The following is a 16,073-nucleotide window of genomic DNA, read 5'->3' as shown; positions in this document are numbered from 1 at the left end:
TATCTAGAACATACAAGATATGCACAAATAGTTCATGTGGTTGTGAAACTCAGCCTCGCAAGTTGTGTATTTTAATATCCACCTTACATATTTATCAATTGAAATAACATCCCCTTAAGGATTCCTACAAAACTAAGAAGAGAGGAAAACAGAAAAGGAGAGAAAATTTCAGTGACAGTGGAAGTCAATGAGAGTTTTGCCACCCATGTCAATGAGGGTAGGACTTAGCTACAGTTCTTGAGAAGACCTGTTGCCTTTCTTTCACAGTGTTAGACTGTAAATTGTCTGTAAAAAGTACCCAGATGAAGAATACAAGCAAACTTTCACGATGAACACAAAGACCATCTAGGTTCTAGACATCTCAGCCAAACATCTACTCAAGACAATAGATAGTCATGTTCCTTATAGTGCCACTGGAGAGCTGTGCTTTCACAGAGCCCCTCAGGAAACATCTGGAGATGTCCACCCTTTTCCACTGACAGAGAGGGACCCAACGACATCTAAGCACCAAACTCAGGTTCCTCAAGTTAAGTGGGATGAATTCAAGCCAGGATGACTAATGGCACACATGGGACATCTCACAGATGTGCTAACGCATAAAACTCCATGCTCAAAGATGTACAAGTTGCAGAGGACCATTCTAAGATTTGAAAGAGTTTTATTCATAACATGCACATGAAGCCCACATGAGTGGAAAAATGGTCATATCCAAAAAAATAAGCCAGTACTGCCTACTCTCAGGACTGAAGTTTACAATCATCCCTGGAAAGAGGCCTCCAACCTGCTTGTGCAAGTGGCACCAATAACTAATGACCTTGAGCAACCTAATTTAACTTCACAGGTGGCCTTTGAGCAGGGAATTGATCAGGAAACCTACAAAGGATGCTTCAAACCAAAGTTATCGTATGATTCTATGAAGCACTAAAAAAAATTCTTTGCAAACAGCTTTTGGTATTTTCTTGGCTTTCTACACCATTTCTGTTTTATTTATATGAGAACACCAACTGTTACCAATCCATCCTACAGGTCCTTCTCTTACACATCAAAAGACTCCTTATGAATCATGTAAAAATGCATTTTATGAGAATTCAAAGTAAAATCTGTCAGTCACCTTGGGCATTTATAGTTTCAAATATATGCTTAAGAAATTTAGCTCCTAATTGCTAAACCACAGGAGAAAAGAATCCAATATGCCTTAATCTGATCTGGTCTATAAATAACAAAATATCTTAATAAGCAGTATATTTTATTGTGCCATATCTCTAACATGCAGAACTACCACTACTCTGAATTCCTGGGTTTATAATGTTTTTTAGGTAGCTAAACATCTTGATTTTTTTTGAAAACCACAAATTACCACTGCTGTCAATCTCTAATACATTTTAAAGTTTCATTTTACCTGCAGCACCTGCTCTGGCTTGAAACACAGCAACGGAAGATGAAGATCCAAGTCAATAATTGGACTGTCTGGATCCTCTCGTGAAGGAATTATTATTTGAAGTGGTTTCATATTAAATACCTGTAATAACAGATGTTTTGTATTTACTTCTTAACAAAAACGTCCCCACAACACATTTAAGTCAGGATTTTAGTTCCAACTACAAACTATGAACATTAATTGAGAGCAAGAAGACAGGTATTTGCATACTGCAGAAAACTGAAATAGAAAGAAAGGGAAATATTAAAAGACATAATAACTAGCTTGAAATATTAACATGGACTTTGTCTCCTTTCATTCTCATAGGTTGTTTAGCCAATAAACCTTTAAATACATAAATATATATACACCTACACACTTTTAACAGAATTAAACTTGCTTGATTATAAGTATATTAAAATAATGGAGCTTATATTTGTAGATACAACTGAGAAATCAAAAGTACTGATAAAATTCATACAGGAAATAGAAAAAATATGAACAAGTGAACTGAGCACAGGTGCTCACGATAAACCAGAACAAGTCAAAACGAATGCGCTCTTTCAGCGTTTCAAATCCTCCAGCTCAAATCTCTGGGGGCCACATCCTGCATGTGCTGCATATTTCAGCACTCAGCAGCTGGTTTAGCGAACCATTCAGACAATTTTCCAGCTATGCTGTTTTTTCCTCCACTCCTAACCCCTCATCCCAAGGTCAAGGAAAGCAGCTAAGGAGAAATCCACGGCTGGAGCACTCCTTCTCTCGGAGCCATTTCAGCAGACAAAAGAGAGCGTGCTGAAATCACTGACTCAGCTAACACACAGCTTGACTTGGGAAGGGTTACAAAGAAGAAAATACAGCCCACACATCTCAGCTTTTACACTGAATACAAATGTTTGTGTGAGTTGCTCCTCTCAGCGAGGTCTTATCCAGGCAGTAGAACGTTTAATCCACTCACCAGAACATATAATCCACCACACACAGTTCTGCTTCCCCAGAGACATTCAGACACAAGAGTAAGTCCAGATCTGTATGTGTTGTTCCAGCAACTGATTTCCTCGGCCTCTTTTCTCTCACAGGGACTGTGCTACTTCTCAGTCCCACAGCTGCATGCCCACCCATCACACAATCAAGATTGCAGCCATAAGCATCTACATCAGGCATCTTGATATCAGACACAAGATCAGGAACTCCCACACTTCAGTTGAGTGATAGTTATATGATTTACTGGAGCTTATCCATGTGTATTCAACGACATGGCAATGGCACATCGTTCAGGTGAAAGGTGAGCCTCCAGTCTTACAGAGCAGCTACAGACTGCAGCTTCCAACCACTTGTAGTAGAGATTATGTGCGCTGCTCCTCTAGAAACCAAAAGCTAGATTATACTGTCCCCAGCCCTGCCCAGGCACCATTTCAGACAGTAATTGGTTGGCATGAGCCAAATCCTTCCCAGAAGAGTATTAAAAATGAAACACCATGGCCAACTGGTGTGCCAGTGCTCAAGCCTGTACACTGGTCACACTTATTTCATGTACTCATAATGTATATTATGTCAAACCTGTGCCATATTTTCAAAGCACAGGTTTGACATCAGTTTTATATCAACAAGTAAAATCTCTGACTTGACAGTGAAGAATGTTCCCCAATTAGTAGAAAATAACATCTTAGTGCCTTGTAACACATAATGTTAAAGTAATTATGAAATTCAGCATCAGTAATTACCAAGTGGAGTGGTCCTGGTGGCGGGCTGGGTATTAAAAATAATTTTGCTGTAAATTCTTTTATGTGCTCCTCGACATCTAAATCCTTGAAAGGTCGCAGTTGCTCTAGTAAGCTGAAATTAAATTACAGAAAATTACTTACAAGCAGTAACATGCAAACAGAAGAAAAAAGCCTTTCTGCTGATAACCTAGAACTAAAAAATAGAACAAAATATTAGGAGCAGTGAAGCTATTATTGCAGCTAACTGATTTCTACTTTATTGGATACTTTAGCAGCTCCATTTAATTTTAACGATGCTGCTGTGTCAGAAGCAGGTTTTTTTATTTCCATGCATAACATACTACTGCATCATATATATCAGAGGATGCAGATGGCACACTGGGTCTCACGATGGCAAAGAAAACCTAGAGGTGAGATCCAGCTAAAGAAAGTGTCTTACAGAGATCGCTTGAGGAGCAAAACATTCACAGCTGCAACATAGTGCCATGGTGCTTCTCCCATCCCAAGCACCAGACATCAGCTCTAGGATGGAAAACAGCATCAGAGGAGAAAAGAGGTTGTAGACATGGGCTTAACTGCAGCTAAAGAGGTAAGACTGCAAAATGTTAAGTCTGACAGCATTTCTGAAATGTCACAAGTAAGAAGTTAGATGTTTGTAGCCAGAAAGGCCATTTTGTTCAATATAAGATTCATGTACCTGTTTATAGTGAAAAAGAGAGACTCCAAACCTTTACAAAATCAGAAATTTAAGCCTGCAAATCTATATAGAGAGAAACTAGGAACTTGGTATGGTTACGTTCTCCCTTGAGGTTTTATTTCAGGTTGCAGTTCTACTGGTTTCCTGCAGAAGAATACTTGCTCTTTGGGAAGAAAGTGGTCTGGAAAGCAACTGAATAGGTCAAGAGATATATAAGAATCCAGGATATCATATTTGTGTATGGCATTTAGGTTCCTGAATAAAAATATTCTGTCATATATTACTGAGCTTTTAATTGGATTAATAAGATGTATAAGTTTACTACATTCACATTTGGGAACTGCCCTGGGCTGAGTACTAGACTGTAATACATATCCCCAAAAAGCCCATCAGCTATTTAGAGGCGCAGAGGAGGCAGAGGGAGGGGAATTTAAGAATTATCAAAGAAAAACAGACAGTAGAGCCATCATTTTAAATAAATACACTGTCACACTTAATAATGCCTTAGATGTGGCCTAACAGCATAGGCAGACCTGCCTTTTTTGGGTTTTTTGAGACAAATAACCTAAATCCACACATTCAGTAAAAGTTAACAACCGAAACAACCTGACTCTGATGCTGAAAAAGCAGCAGATGTACAAAGGACGGTAAGAGCTCCCTAATCAGTACACTGGTCCCATTAATGCGATGTAACAGCAGCTGACAGCTCTGCACTGCAAACGTCTGCTGAAATAAATGAAGTAATCTCTGAAACATGAAAGCAGAGAGCTAAGGAGTTTATGAACCTTCCATTAACTCTATTAACTGTCTGCAGGCATTTTTCAGAAAGCAAGAACATCTAAGAATAGGTCTTTTGTACTGCCTCAATGCTGTGAGCTATTTGCACAGTTCCACCTTTTCTCCAGGCAGCTGAAAGGACTGATACACAGGCTGAAAGATTTACTGTTTGAATGGAGCCTATTCATTCATCCAAGACAGGATTCATCCAGAAGGAGATCACTGCTAGGAATATTTCATTATTCACGTAGTGTAACAGATTGAGGTAAAACCACCTGTGCAAAGTGCCAAAACCTCTCAATTTAAAACTGAAATTTTTCAAATAATGATGTAGAATAATCCAACAGCCACAGTGTTAAGAAATGGTCTAATTGCATATCGTCTTGTTTCGGAGAGAGGCAGACATACTCCACTCAAATTCTTCCGGATTTGGAAGCAGTGTGCTCTAGTAATATGTGAATCAGTTATAAAATTAATTACACAGAATATGAAGACCTTTGTTACTCTGATAAAAGTCTGCAAGTTCCTCTTGCAGTTCAAAGCACCTCCATGGATTTAGAGTTTGATGTTGCCTTTGTATCTCAGTGTGGTCTCAGTTTTCAGTTGTGATTTCTACCATACACTGCCAGTTGAAAAAGTTTAGGAACCTGGGCTTTATCTGGAAATGCTTATGACAATAAAATACCTTTGAGGGCTCTTCTGATTGAAAACAAGTACCACCTCACCGAAAAGTAATCCTGTGCACTGCATAAAATAAGCTATGCCCAGCAGAATTCTGGAGGAAAATGAAATATTTTGCTGCAAAAAGGTCCTGAATGGAAGCAGAACCCCTTTAGATGCTACTTCAACATCAGGCCTTCACTAGCCATAACAAATAGTATTTTTCCACTAGTTCTCATGAGGGAGGGGCTACACACGAGAAATAGATGGTTTGAGGTCCACCAGCGTTGTCGAATCCTCAGACTCACAGAATGATTAATCAGTTGAAGCATCCTGCAAACCACCACGGAGGCACACCAAGGATACGAGTGCGCTGTTGAACATGCTATTATTTGTTAAGCATGCGAGGTACTACTGCTTGAGAACACTCAGTCAACAAAAACATTTAATTACATTTTTCAACCCCTTGGCCACCTGATTACAGCTAAGGCATGTAAGGAAAATAACTCCCTTTCTGGTTTACAGGAAAACAATGTCAATGTTTTGTAATGTCACAAAAAGCTGAAACATTCCCAGCTGTACAGGACACTACACTCAAAATACATCATTGAGGTCTTTACTGTAATTGCTTATATTCCATTCAGAACAGCCACGCATCCCAGCAGCTGTTTCATGCCACATGGAAAAATTTCACTAACACAATCAAAGTAAGGAAAAATGGTACCTCTGCATCTCTTCCTTTCCTCCCACTCAAGGATACTCTGGCACAATAAAATAGCATTTAAAAAAAAAAAAACAAACAAAAAACCGAGAAGGGCAGACATTCTGAAACTATCTATCAAATGGTATCAAGGAAAATATGTGGTGATCATGCAAATTAAAAAAAAAAATCCAGAAGAAAATGTCATGGAAACAATCAGCTGAGCTTCCAGTATAGTGGGAAACATCAGCACGGAATCCGGCTTTGTCACGTGCATTCCTCCTCTCTCGCCAGTTACACACACTTGAACCTCACATCCAGATGCAGCAGCAAAAAGGAGAGAGAAGAGCTGTACAATCATCTGACAAACTCCCCTGTCAAAGGACCAGGACAACACACAGTACTAATGTAGAAGGCTATTGTCCTGTTGACAACTCTTCCATAATTATTCACAGATTTAGAAATCACTTAAAGCTTAGATGGTAGGTTTCTGATAAACCTGAACTCCCCTTAGAAACCAGTACACACTCAGCTTAAAGGGAAAAGCCATGCATAGTAGTTAGCTTGGACATTAACGCTTTAAGTATGTGCAAAAACCTTCTGTATTGAGGCAGAAATGTTTAATTATAATGTTTAAAATACCCACCCAGAGGCAGAAGTTTGCATGTCTAGAGAGTTAACTCCACCTGGTTCCTATCCACACTAAACAAATACAAGGACCTAGAGACATATTTGTAATCTCTGGAATTTTCCATGGTTTTCCTGAACATTTTCTCACCTCTCCCTTAAGGGGCTATTTAAAAATCTGTTTGCAAATTGACTGCTTCTTCCAGCTCGGAGATGTCTCACTTCAGAGAAGAGATTACTCATTTATGAATACACTGTACAAACCACTGATGACACTGTAACTGGAAAGCTGAATCTGTCCTGTCTCCCACCCAGCAGAAAGCTGGCGTGTAGTAAGCCCTCACACAGCCCGAGCTCACCACATAAAAGCAGGAATCCTACTACAAGGACTGGATTTCAACAGCAAAGCACCACAGCTCAGGTACAGAGCTGTTGAAAGTTACGCACACAGATGAGCAGGTCCTTGAGATTTGAGACTATCAAAAGGCAGCAATGAATCAGCTCCTGCAATACCAACAGCTGATGTAATTGACTGAAATGCAAGGAGTGGAAAAGGTGACCTGGGCAGGAAAAGAGAAAGGGAAACAAACATTTCCTTTTCATTTTACTGATTATCTCCATTCCACACTAACCTAGTTTCCATCATGTTGAAGTCCTTCTCCATTAAACCCCTCTACTAATGCTTTGAAAACGCCAGAGCAGGAGCAGCATCAGCGGTGTGTTTGCTCATGCTGCAAAGAGTGACTCATTTCTGCTATCACAGCTTTTCTGGAGGCAACATCTGAACTTCCAACACTGCTTTGTTCCTCCAGGGCTCTCTTCCTTTAAATCGAGGAAAGCCAGTCACTGCTCCAACCAGATCCCAGCGCACAGCATAGGGAAGAAGAGGTGCACGGGCATGGAAATGAGTGTTCAAGTCTTATCCTGGTATGGAATCAGGTGAGGGACTAGTGATGCATCCCAGTTAGTGCCCAGGAAGCACAATCGTACTTGCTCATCTGCTCAGCATACTGACCAGCAGCAGAACAAACTGGAAGATTCAAGCACCGACCTAAAGCCCTAACATCTTTTAATTTACATATCAGAAGCAAATACCTACAAAAGGGAAACACCTGACTTCAAATTTGACTCTAGAAAGCCTGACTGGAATTTAGTAGGGGAAAAAAGACCCTACTCTTCTACTTTTGGACTACAGGTCTGCAAGTGAAGATCACCCAGTAATGTTCAACATGCAGAGACAGGCTCCCTGATGCAAGGTTTTTAATCCATTTCAGAATAGAAGCTCACAGATTTTAAAAATTGAACAATAAGGCAACATACAACCTCAAAATAAGTTAAATTACTAAACAACAAGACACACCAGTGTTCACTTATCTTTTAACTCAACTACCCTGTGGAGTATTTGAGTGTTTCTAACCACGAAAGTACTCAGAATCCTAAGATCTTCTCTCCTAGTTCTATGACAGCCATGTAACCACTGTACTCCCTCCCTCAAGTGACTTGGATTATTTAGAGTGTCATAGACAGCTTATTAATACATAAGTTCGTGTTCTTATGACATTTATTTGGTTGAGTATAAAGAGGCTTTTGTGCCTTCAGAGTGATTTTCTCCCCCACACGTCTCACACTGCTGCAACTTAAAACTAATGCCTGTTCAGCATCATGCAGCTATCCTGACCACATCATGCAAATTCACGTATTAAAACCCACACAGTCACTTCCAAGGGAAACACATAAGTCTTACCAAGAGAGGCAATCCTTGAGGGCATTAAAATATGGATATCTGGATATGACACAAATAGCGAATGGCACAAAACAGGCAGGCATCCTCCCAGTCTGCGCAGATTCCCAATGCGCCTGCCCATTCGAGGAAATGCAGCCATCCTGCAAGAAAACTACAGATTAATGTGTTTATGTTAATCATTAATTTACAGCTGATATTTTCTCGAGAACCCTAGAGATATGATACCCAGTTCCCTCTAAATTTACAGGGGATTTGGATGCCTATCTCCCTTAAGTTCTTCAGAAAAACGTCAGCTTACAAAACTTTAGACATATTAAAAAGAATTTCAGTGCAAAAGATATTTAGAAAGAACACAGGGCACAATCTTCACCGAAAAAGATGTCCAGGGGACAAAGTTTGCTCCGAAATATTCAAAACTCCTAACTGAAATCCCTAATAGTTTTTCCTAACACAGTGATGTTCCAATGTACTTAATTTACAACAGCAATATAAAGCACGATTTGGTCTGTATTCCCACCAACATAAAAACACTTCTGTTAACTCATTTCATAAATTAAACTTGATGTTATTGTCAGTCGTTTGGTTTATTTCACATATTTTAACAAGTTTTAATAAAAGCACGAGTTAAATAACATACTTGCATAGGCTGGTAGTACTGTGCAACAACGCCGTACGTTCTGTTACCACAGACATCTGTGAGGACCAGGAAATGAATGTGGTCCTCTTTGGATTCAGAAGTTAAATACAGTCCTCCTGCAATGACAGCAGAAACTTTTTTTTAAACTACATATTTAACTACAGCTGCTTGAAAACCAATTCATGACAAATAACGCACATTTCCACTTAATTTCAAGAAAAATGTCTCATTTTAAGGGATTAAAATGCACATATGCAAACCATTCGATCTAAGCGTTGTTACAAAGGCTCTAAGCCACACATTACTGAAGAAGCAAAAATATTATATAATTATTCTGTGTTTTAAAAGGCAAAACACAACAGATGGGTTTTGCTCACTTTTTTTCTTTCAATATATTTATAAGGTCTGCAAGAGTGATATGCACATTAAAATTTCTGCAATTAAACCTGGAGGAAACAGTCACTACTTCAGGTATATCTTAATACCAAATGAAAAGTGAATAAGTACTCAGTTATTTTTCTGGGGAAAAAAAAAATTTAAAAGCCTGTGCATGTGTGCACTTCACTCAAACCAAGATTTACCAAGAAGGGCTAAAGGGACTTTCAGCTTCCTTCTCTCACAGGTGTTGCAGCTACTATTGCTAGTAGCTCTGTTTCACACAACACAGCCACACAGAGAGAAGGGCACCCCGTTCAGCTAACAGCTGCTTCATCACTGCCCTGCTCACAGACACATTTTTACATTGTGAAATACAAACAGATAGAGAAGACTATGAAAAAAAAATAATAATTGTCTGTACTATGGGTCAACAAATGCATATTAAACCAGTCCTCACTACGAAGTGTGAACACTACTATACCTGGGAAGCACAGCTGTGGCAAACCAATAAGATCAATGTCCTTCGGAACTGTCACATCTTCAGTGTCAGGTGCTTTCTGCTCCCCATTAAGACTCTTGGTATTTTCAATCTTTGGTCTCTCTTTCTTCTTTCGGAAAGACCGGCGTTTACTTTTATTCAAATTATTACCACTTGTATTAGTCACTTGAATGTCATCTCTGCTGATAAATGGGGGCACAAATACAGAAAGAACTTCTGGATCAAGGGGAGGAAGATTTTTGGGTTTTCTTTGAGTACCCTATAAAAACAAACAAACAAACAAACAAACCCAAACAAAAAAAACACTAAGTTGACACTCATCCTGATAGTTTTTTAAAATCATTTTTAGCCCTGTTTTCTCTCCATCTCTAAAATTGTGGGTTTAGAATACATTTTTTTCTTCTTCCTAAATAATTAATTTTGCCTTCTAATTTCTTGCTTTACATATGTTAATGCAAGAGGAATACTCTGGGTATTTTCAGCAGCTAAAGAATCATTCTTCATTATTCAAAATGCACCATATCACTATTATGCCTTTGGCATACTAACAAATACCAAACACAATATATCCTCCTTTGAAGTGTTAGGATTAAGCATAAACTATACTTAAACAAACATTAGTGGTAAGAGAAACCAGGCAACAAATATATGAAAACAGAGACAGCTGAACTCTCTAGATAAGTCTTTGTTCAACTTTAGGAAAAACGACATTTTAACTCAGAAAAACTGCTCAGAAAAAAAAACAATCACAAACAAAACAACAGAACCACACAAGCTTTCATAAGACACCTTTTAACTTTATAAAGCAATTAAAATAGTACAATTAAAAATTACAATCAGTTACAATAAACACAATTTTAAGAGACTGTACAACATGAAACCATGAAAATTTCTCCGTATCCTGATGACCAAGTGGAACAGGCATCCCAAAAGCACATGAAATGATGACATTTTTCAGTAGGCAACTTCGTAAAGCACTGAAAGCCCTTGCTGCCTTGCTACAAAAAACCTGCGGAGAAAGTGATCAGAAGAGATTTCCTTGTACTTGGGAGCACTTTTTGTATTCTTGACCATATAGTAGAGACAAGCAGCTGCATTTTCAATTACTTCACTGCAATTTTAATTCTTCCTGCAAGGTCAAAACAGCAAGTAAAAGCTTTGTTTAGTCAACAGATATTCGGAAACAGGAAAGGTGAGCCTCACTGTGGCTGAAAAGCTGTTTCATTTTCAACTTTTTGCTAACTGATTAAAAGATAGATGAAGCATACATGCTGCTTTTGCCTTCAAACACGACACATCGGTATTATTTGTGTTTAAGATATTCCTTCAGAACCAACGCTGGCCTGTCTCATCATTTCCCGACCTTTTAAAATAGCCACAACATACAAAGCTCTATTGCTTCACCGAAGCCAATCTTCCACCATCCAAGTTTTGGATCAGAAAGTCTCAGCTTCTTTGCCCATGTAGATGAGTTCACCAGTATAGTCACCTTCACATTTGAGCATCATAGGAAAAATGAGAAGGAATATATTTATGTTCATGATATATTAGTTACTGTATCTTAAGCTCGACCATATTCTATAGTACGACACTTGAAAGAAAGTACTTCAATAAAAATAACAAGTGAAAAACCACTCTTTTTATGAACACAGAGTCTGAACTAGAAAGAAATAAGAGTGGAAAAGGTAAAAGTTCAGATGAGTATCCATTGGGATATCCAAAAGTTAGCCATGACTTTAAAAACCACATTGCAAATTGGGGTACTGAGTGCCACATCCTGCCGTGCTAAAAACTTCAAGTGTCATTTTCCATAGTTGGCAGCTGACATCCATTTGCAGTAAAGAAACTGGAAACACAGATAAATCCAACATGATCACTCAAAATCATAGAATCATAGAACGGTTAGGGCTGGAAGGGACCTTCAAAGGTCATCTAGTCCAACTCCCCTGCAAGGAACAGGGATATCTCCAAAATAACACGCAGCTAACCATTTCAGAAAGAAATTAAGAATTAAGGCTCAGCCTTGAGGCTGTTACACAAGAGAAACACAGACCCACTCCAACAGCAGCAATCTTAACTTGGCAGATTCTGCCCGCAGAGGTTTTCAGACAAAGTTGCTCTGACAGGGCAATCCCTCACTTACACTGGAGGCATCTCCACACTACGGAGTGCTGGATGGCAGCCAGCAATTTCACAGCCTCATGGTGTAACAGCTTCTGAAATGGCAGGTCCTTGATGTCTTGGCTAAAACAGAGGCATTAAACACCTTTTTTTTCCCACAGAACAGTACTGTCAGCACTGCCACTGACCCAGTGACTCAGGTGTCAGCATTCCAGTCAGCTCATATTAACATCTATGGCCAAATTCACATTTTCATAGAATCATAGAACGGTTTGGGTTGGAAGGGACCTTAAAGATCATCTAGTTCCAACCCCCCTGCCATGGGCAGAGAAATCCTCCACTACACCAGCTTGCCCAAAGCCTCATCCAACCTGGCCTTGAACACTTCCAGGGATGGGGCAGCCACAACTTCTCTGGGCAACCTCTTCCAGTGCCTCACCACCCTCAGAGGGAAAAATTTCTTCCTTATATCTAATCTAAATCTGCCCTCTTTCAGTTTGAATCCATTGCCCCTTGTCCTATCACTACACGCCCTTGTCAAAAGTCCCTCTCCAGCTTTCCTGTAGGCCCCTTTTAGGTACTGGAAAGCTGCTATAAGATCATCCCAGAGCCTTCTCTTCTCCAGGCTGAACAACCCCAACTCTCTCAGCCTGTCTCCATAGCAGAGGTGCTCCAGCGCTCTGATCGTCTTCGTGGCCCTCCTCTGGACCCGCTCCAACAGCTCCATGTCCTTCTTGTGTTGAGGACTCCAGAGCTGAACACAGTGTTCCAGGTGGGGTCATTTTCTTACCCTTCCAGTTCAGGGATAGTGAATGGGCAGCAACAGAACAATATTTGCTTGTTTCTATCATTCTTTGAACGTTTTATATTCTCTGCTTCTACTGTTACTTCTTCATTTTGAAATGCTTCTCTTCTGTCGCTTTTTGCTATCTAATGTCCTTGCATCACACCATGGCTTCTTGTAAACACTAATGCTTTTTCTTTCCTGAAATTCTGCAAAATTCCAGAAGTCAGGGATTTTATTCCATGCCCATTTACTGATTATGTTCCTGTACCAATGGTACCCAGTAGGACATGGGTAAGAGACAGACTTTCTACAATGACCACACTATTTCAGACATAAACAAAAAGCAGTGTTGAAACTACGGATGGGAGTGTGACCTCAGCTATTTGGTGTTTCCTTGAACTCACTCTCCTTTTCCCATCACTGAAGAAGTTAATTTCATTTTGAATGTCATGAAACAACTGGCTACTTTAAGGAATAACTGAGCAGGGAAAAAGTATGAAGTCTTGGAAAAATTAGGTTGGCAGGGATCTCAGGAGGTTCTAGTGCAACCCTTTGCTCGAAGCAAGGACAACTTTGAAGTTAGATCAGGTTGCTTCAGGTCTCATCCAGCCAAGTTTCAGAAATCCCTTACAAAGGAGATTCTTCCCTCCTTGTGCTCCAGACCTCATACAGCTCAGCTTCTACTGGTCTCATTCCAATTTGTCGCAGTTCTCTGGTATAAAGGTACCCAAATGTGCGACAGTATTTCAGATTGACCTCAAGAGTGTTGAATAACAACAATAACGGTAATAATCCCTTCCCTGTGCTTGTGAGCTACAGTCCTGATGATGCAGGCCAGTAACTTCTCACTGCCACAAGTGCACACTGCTGACTGACGCTCAACCTGATCACACCTCCTTTCTTTGGCACAACTTAACACGCAAGGGGGCATTATAGACTAGGAAAAACTCGGTTCAGTGGTTATGCGTGCATTAGCAGGGCCAGAAAGCACGATGCAGACACTGTGAGACAAGATCTGTACCACTGACTGCGGTAGGTAGATACAGAACCCAACAACGGAGCCAAGAGGAAGGGCTGTGACACCCCACAGACAGCTTGCAAATCATACTTGCCACATCAAAACCCAGCTTTAGAGCTGAAGATAACTCAGGGGAGAGAAGCCTTATCAAAGATGGCTGGATGATCTTCACTGTTGTACATCTCGTTCTTATGAAATGCACACTTCCAACACTAAAAAAGTAATCTCTAGCTGAAAATAGCGGCCTTTGATCTCTTCAAAATGAAATCTTAGAGCGACAGTTATCTTGGCAATAAGGACAACTGATAGATGACAGTCCAGAAAGCTTAGTTTCATGAGCCTCAGTGCAAAACTGTCTCTTTTTTCCTGGAATCTCCATCGACAACAGGTCAGTCACATAAGATTTTTCTTACTTTTGGGAATGGGTTATATTATGTTCCCACTGACTTCATTGACTTTATTACTCCATATTGCAATGAAGTTAAGAACGCACAAGCACATTTTCAAGACCAAGATCAAGATTTTTACCCTGTTGTTTCATCTTTAAATATCAGAGGTCCACTACTTTCCATTGAAACATTCTTATTTTCTGTCAATAAGGTCTCTTATTTCCACATGCACTGACATTAGACATAAAATATCACCATTTCCTCATGCAGATAGTGCTGCCGAAGGAAAAGGAAATTGAGTAAACGTATAAACTTGCCCTAAGACAGTGACTGAAATCCCTGTGGTGTAACAGCTTGCAGGGACGTTACTATGGTTAATATTGACAAGCATAGGGACTACTTTCCTTTCTGACGCTCCATTTTATACCTTGAGCAAAGAAACAATTCAAAACTTGTAATGTGATCAGAATATCAGAATGGCTTCTACTTTTTGTAGCCAGTTTCCTATTTGTTGTTCTACAGGTTTTTTGGAAGCAATGAGATCAAACTGAGCGCGCGGGAATGAAAATGAAAGTTCCCTTCTTTTAGGTTTACTTCTCACACAGATGCCAAAACAACACATACACACCGATTTCAAAAGTCTGGTGGCGACATTTATGGCATAACTACTTCCCCAATTTGAATGTACACATGAATGAGATCCTGGAATTTGAACCTCTGCTTAGCCGACATGACTTAAGAAGCTGACATCAGCAAAAGCTGTCTCCTAAATGAGTGAGCGAGCAGCAACAAGTTTAACAAAGACTTCTTTATCTAATGCTATTAGAGCACGCAATCAAATTCAAGTTCAAGCAAGACAACCGAGATTCCTGGAAGCAGCTTGGATTTTCAGCACGTGCTGGCACCACAGCGGGACGGTTCCTGGGTATCTAACAAAACTATCAGCACATTTTCACAAAGCAAAATCAGGAAGAGGACTTTAATTGTTAACTCACATGTGATAAACAAATTACAAACCACATACTCAAAGCACAAACCAACCCATCAAGTTCTGCCATATCTGAATTGCTCGAGCTGTGCCAAATTCAGAGCACTAAGCTTAATCTCTACACAGGGATTCAGACCTCAGGCTATCCTAAGCGTACAAGTTACCAAGCTTTATTCCTGTATCTTTAGCTTTTATCTCCTACGGAAGACAGGAAAAGGGATATCACCAAGTAACGGATACGCATTGTTCAGGCATTGTGCTGTTCCTGCTTATACAAAGCTACACTGAACTCTTCATCTAAGCTTAGACCTTTGGAAAAGTGTAATAATTTCAGGCTGCTACCAAATCACCCTTACTTTGTTGATGATTTCCCGTCAAAACGAGTTTTCTTTAAAGTATTTCCGCTCTCGCCGATGATAACAGCAACAAGGTAACCCCACAGCTCTACTCACGGCCGTACCGGGGAGAGAGGCCCGGCCAGGGAGGAGCCGACCCGGCTCAGCCTCCGGGCAGAGAGCCCCGCTGACAGAAGCTGCCTCACAGGCGCGCCGGGGCACCCGGCCGGCGGCCACCGCCGAGCCCTCCCGCCCCGCGCTCCCTCACGGCACCAAAGCCCCTCTCACCTGGAGAAGCGCCCTCACCCGCTCCCGGGGCACGCCGACCAGCAGGCAGACCTCCAGCAGGCCGGAGGGCAGCACGTCCTCCATGGCACGGCGGCGCCGGGGCAGCGGGCGGCGGCGCCTCCTTCCCGCACCGCCGCTCGCCCCTCCCCGCGGGCCGGACCGCGCCAGGGCGGGGGGGCACAGCAGCCCGCCCTTCAAGGCAGATCACGTTTTGATTGGCTGCCTCTCCCGTCGCTCTGAGGAACCGCAGCAAATCAGAACGGCAGCACGTGTCTGCGGCGGCCTCG

At 40.8% G+C, this 16,073-nt stretch overlaps 1 protein-coding gene across 1 annotated transcript in view; it reads right to left on the bottom strand.

Annotated features, from left to right (window-relative positions):
• The window catches only part of DENND3 (DENN domain containing 3), a 43,334-nt gene extending 27,464 nt beyond the window's left edge, over positions 1–15,870 (bottom strand). The window contains exons 1-6 of the mRNA XM_086609586.1: positions 15,787–15,870; positions 9,843–10,119; positions 8,984–9,099; positions 8,347–8,486; positions 3,142–3,253; positions 1,400–1,519 (exon numbers count right to left, since the gene is read on the bottom strand). Coding sequence (XP_086465712.1) covers positions 1,400–1,519; positions 3,142–3,253; positions 8,347–8,486; positions 8,984–9,099; positions 9,843–10,119; positions 15,787–15,870 — 849 coding nt within the window. The remainder of the gene's footprint in view (positions 1–1,399; positions 1,520–3,141; positions 3,254–8,346; positions 8,487–8,983; positions 9,100–9,842; positions 10,120–15,786) is intronic.
• Between the last annotated feature and the right edge of the window lie 203 nt (positions 15,871–16,073).

Source organism: Tauraco erythrolophus, chromosome 3 (assembly GCF_009769465.1).
Source record: "Tauraco erythrolophus isolate bTauEry1 chromosome 3, bTauEry1.pri, whole genome shotgun sequence".
In the NCBI taxonomy this organism is placed as follows: domain Eukaryota; kingdom Metazoa; phylum Chordata; class Aves; order Musophagiformes; family Musophagidae; genus Tauraco; species Tauraco erythrolophus.
This window is presented reverse-complemented; position numbering and strand designations above follow the sequence as displayed.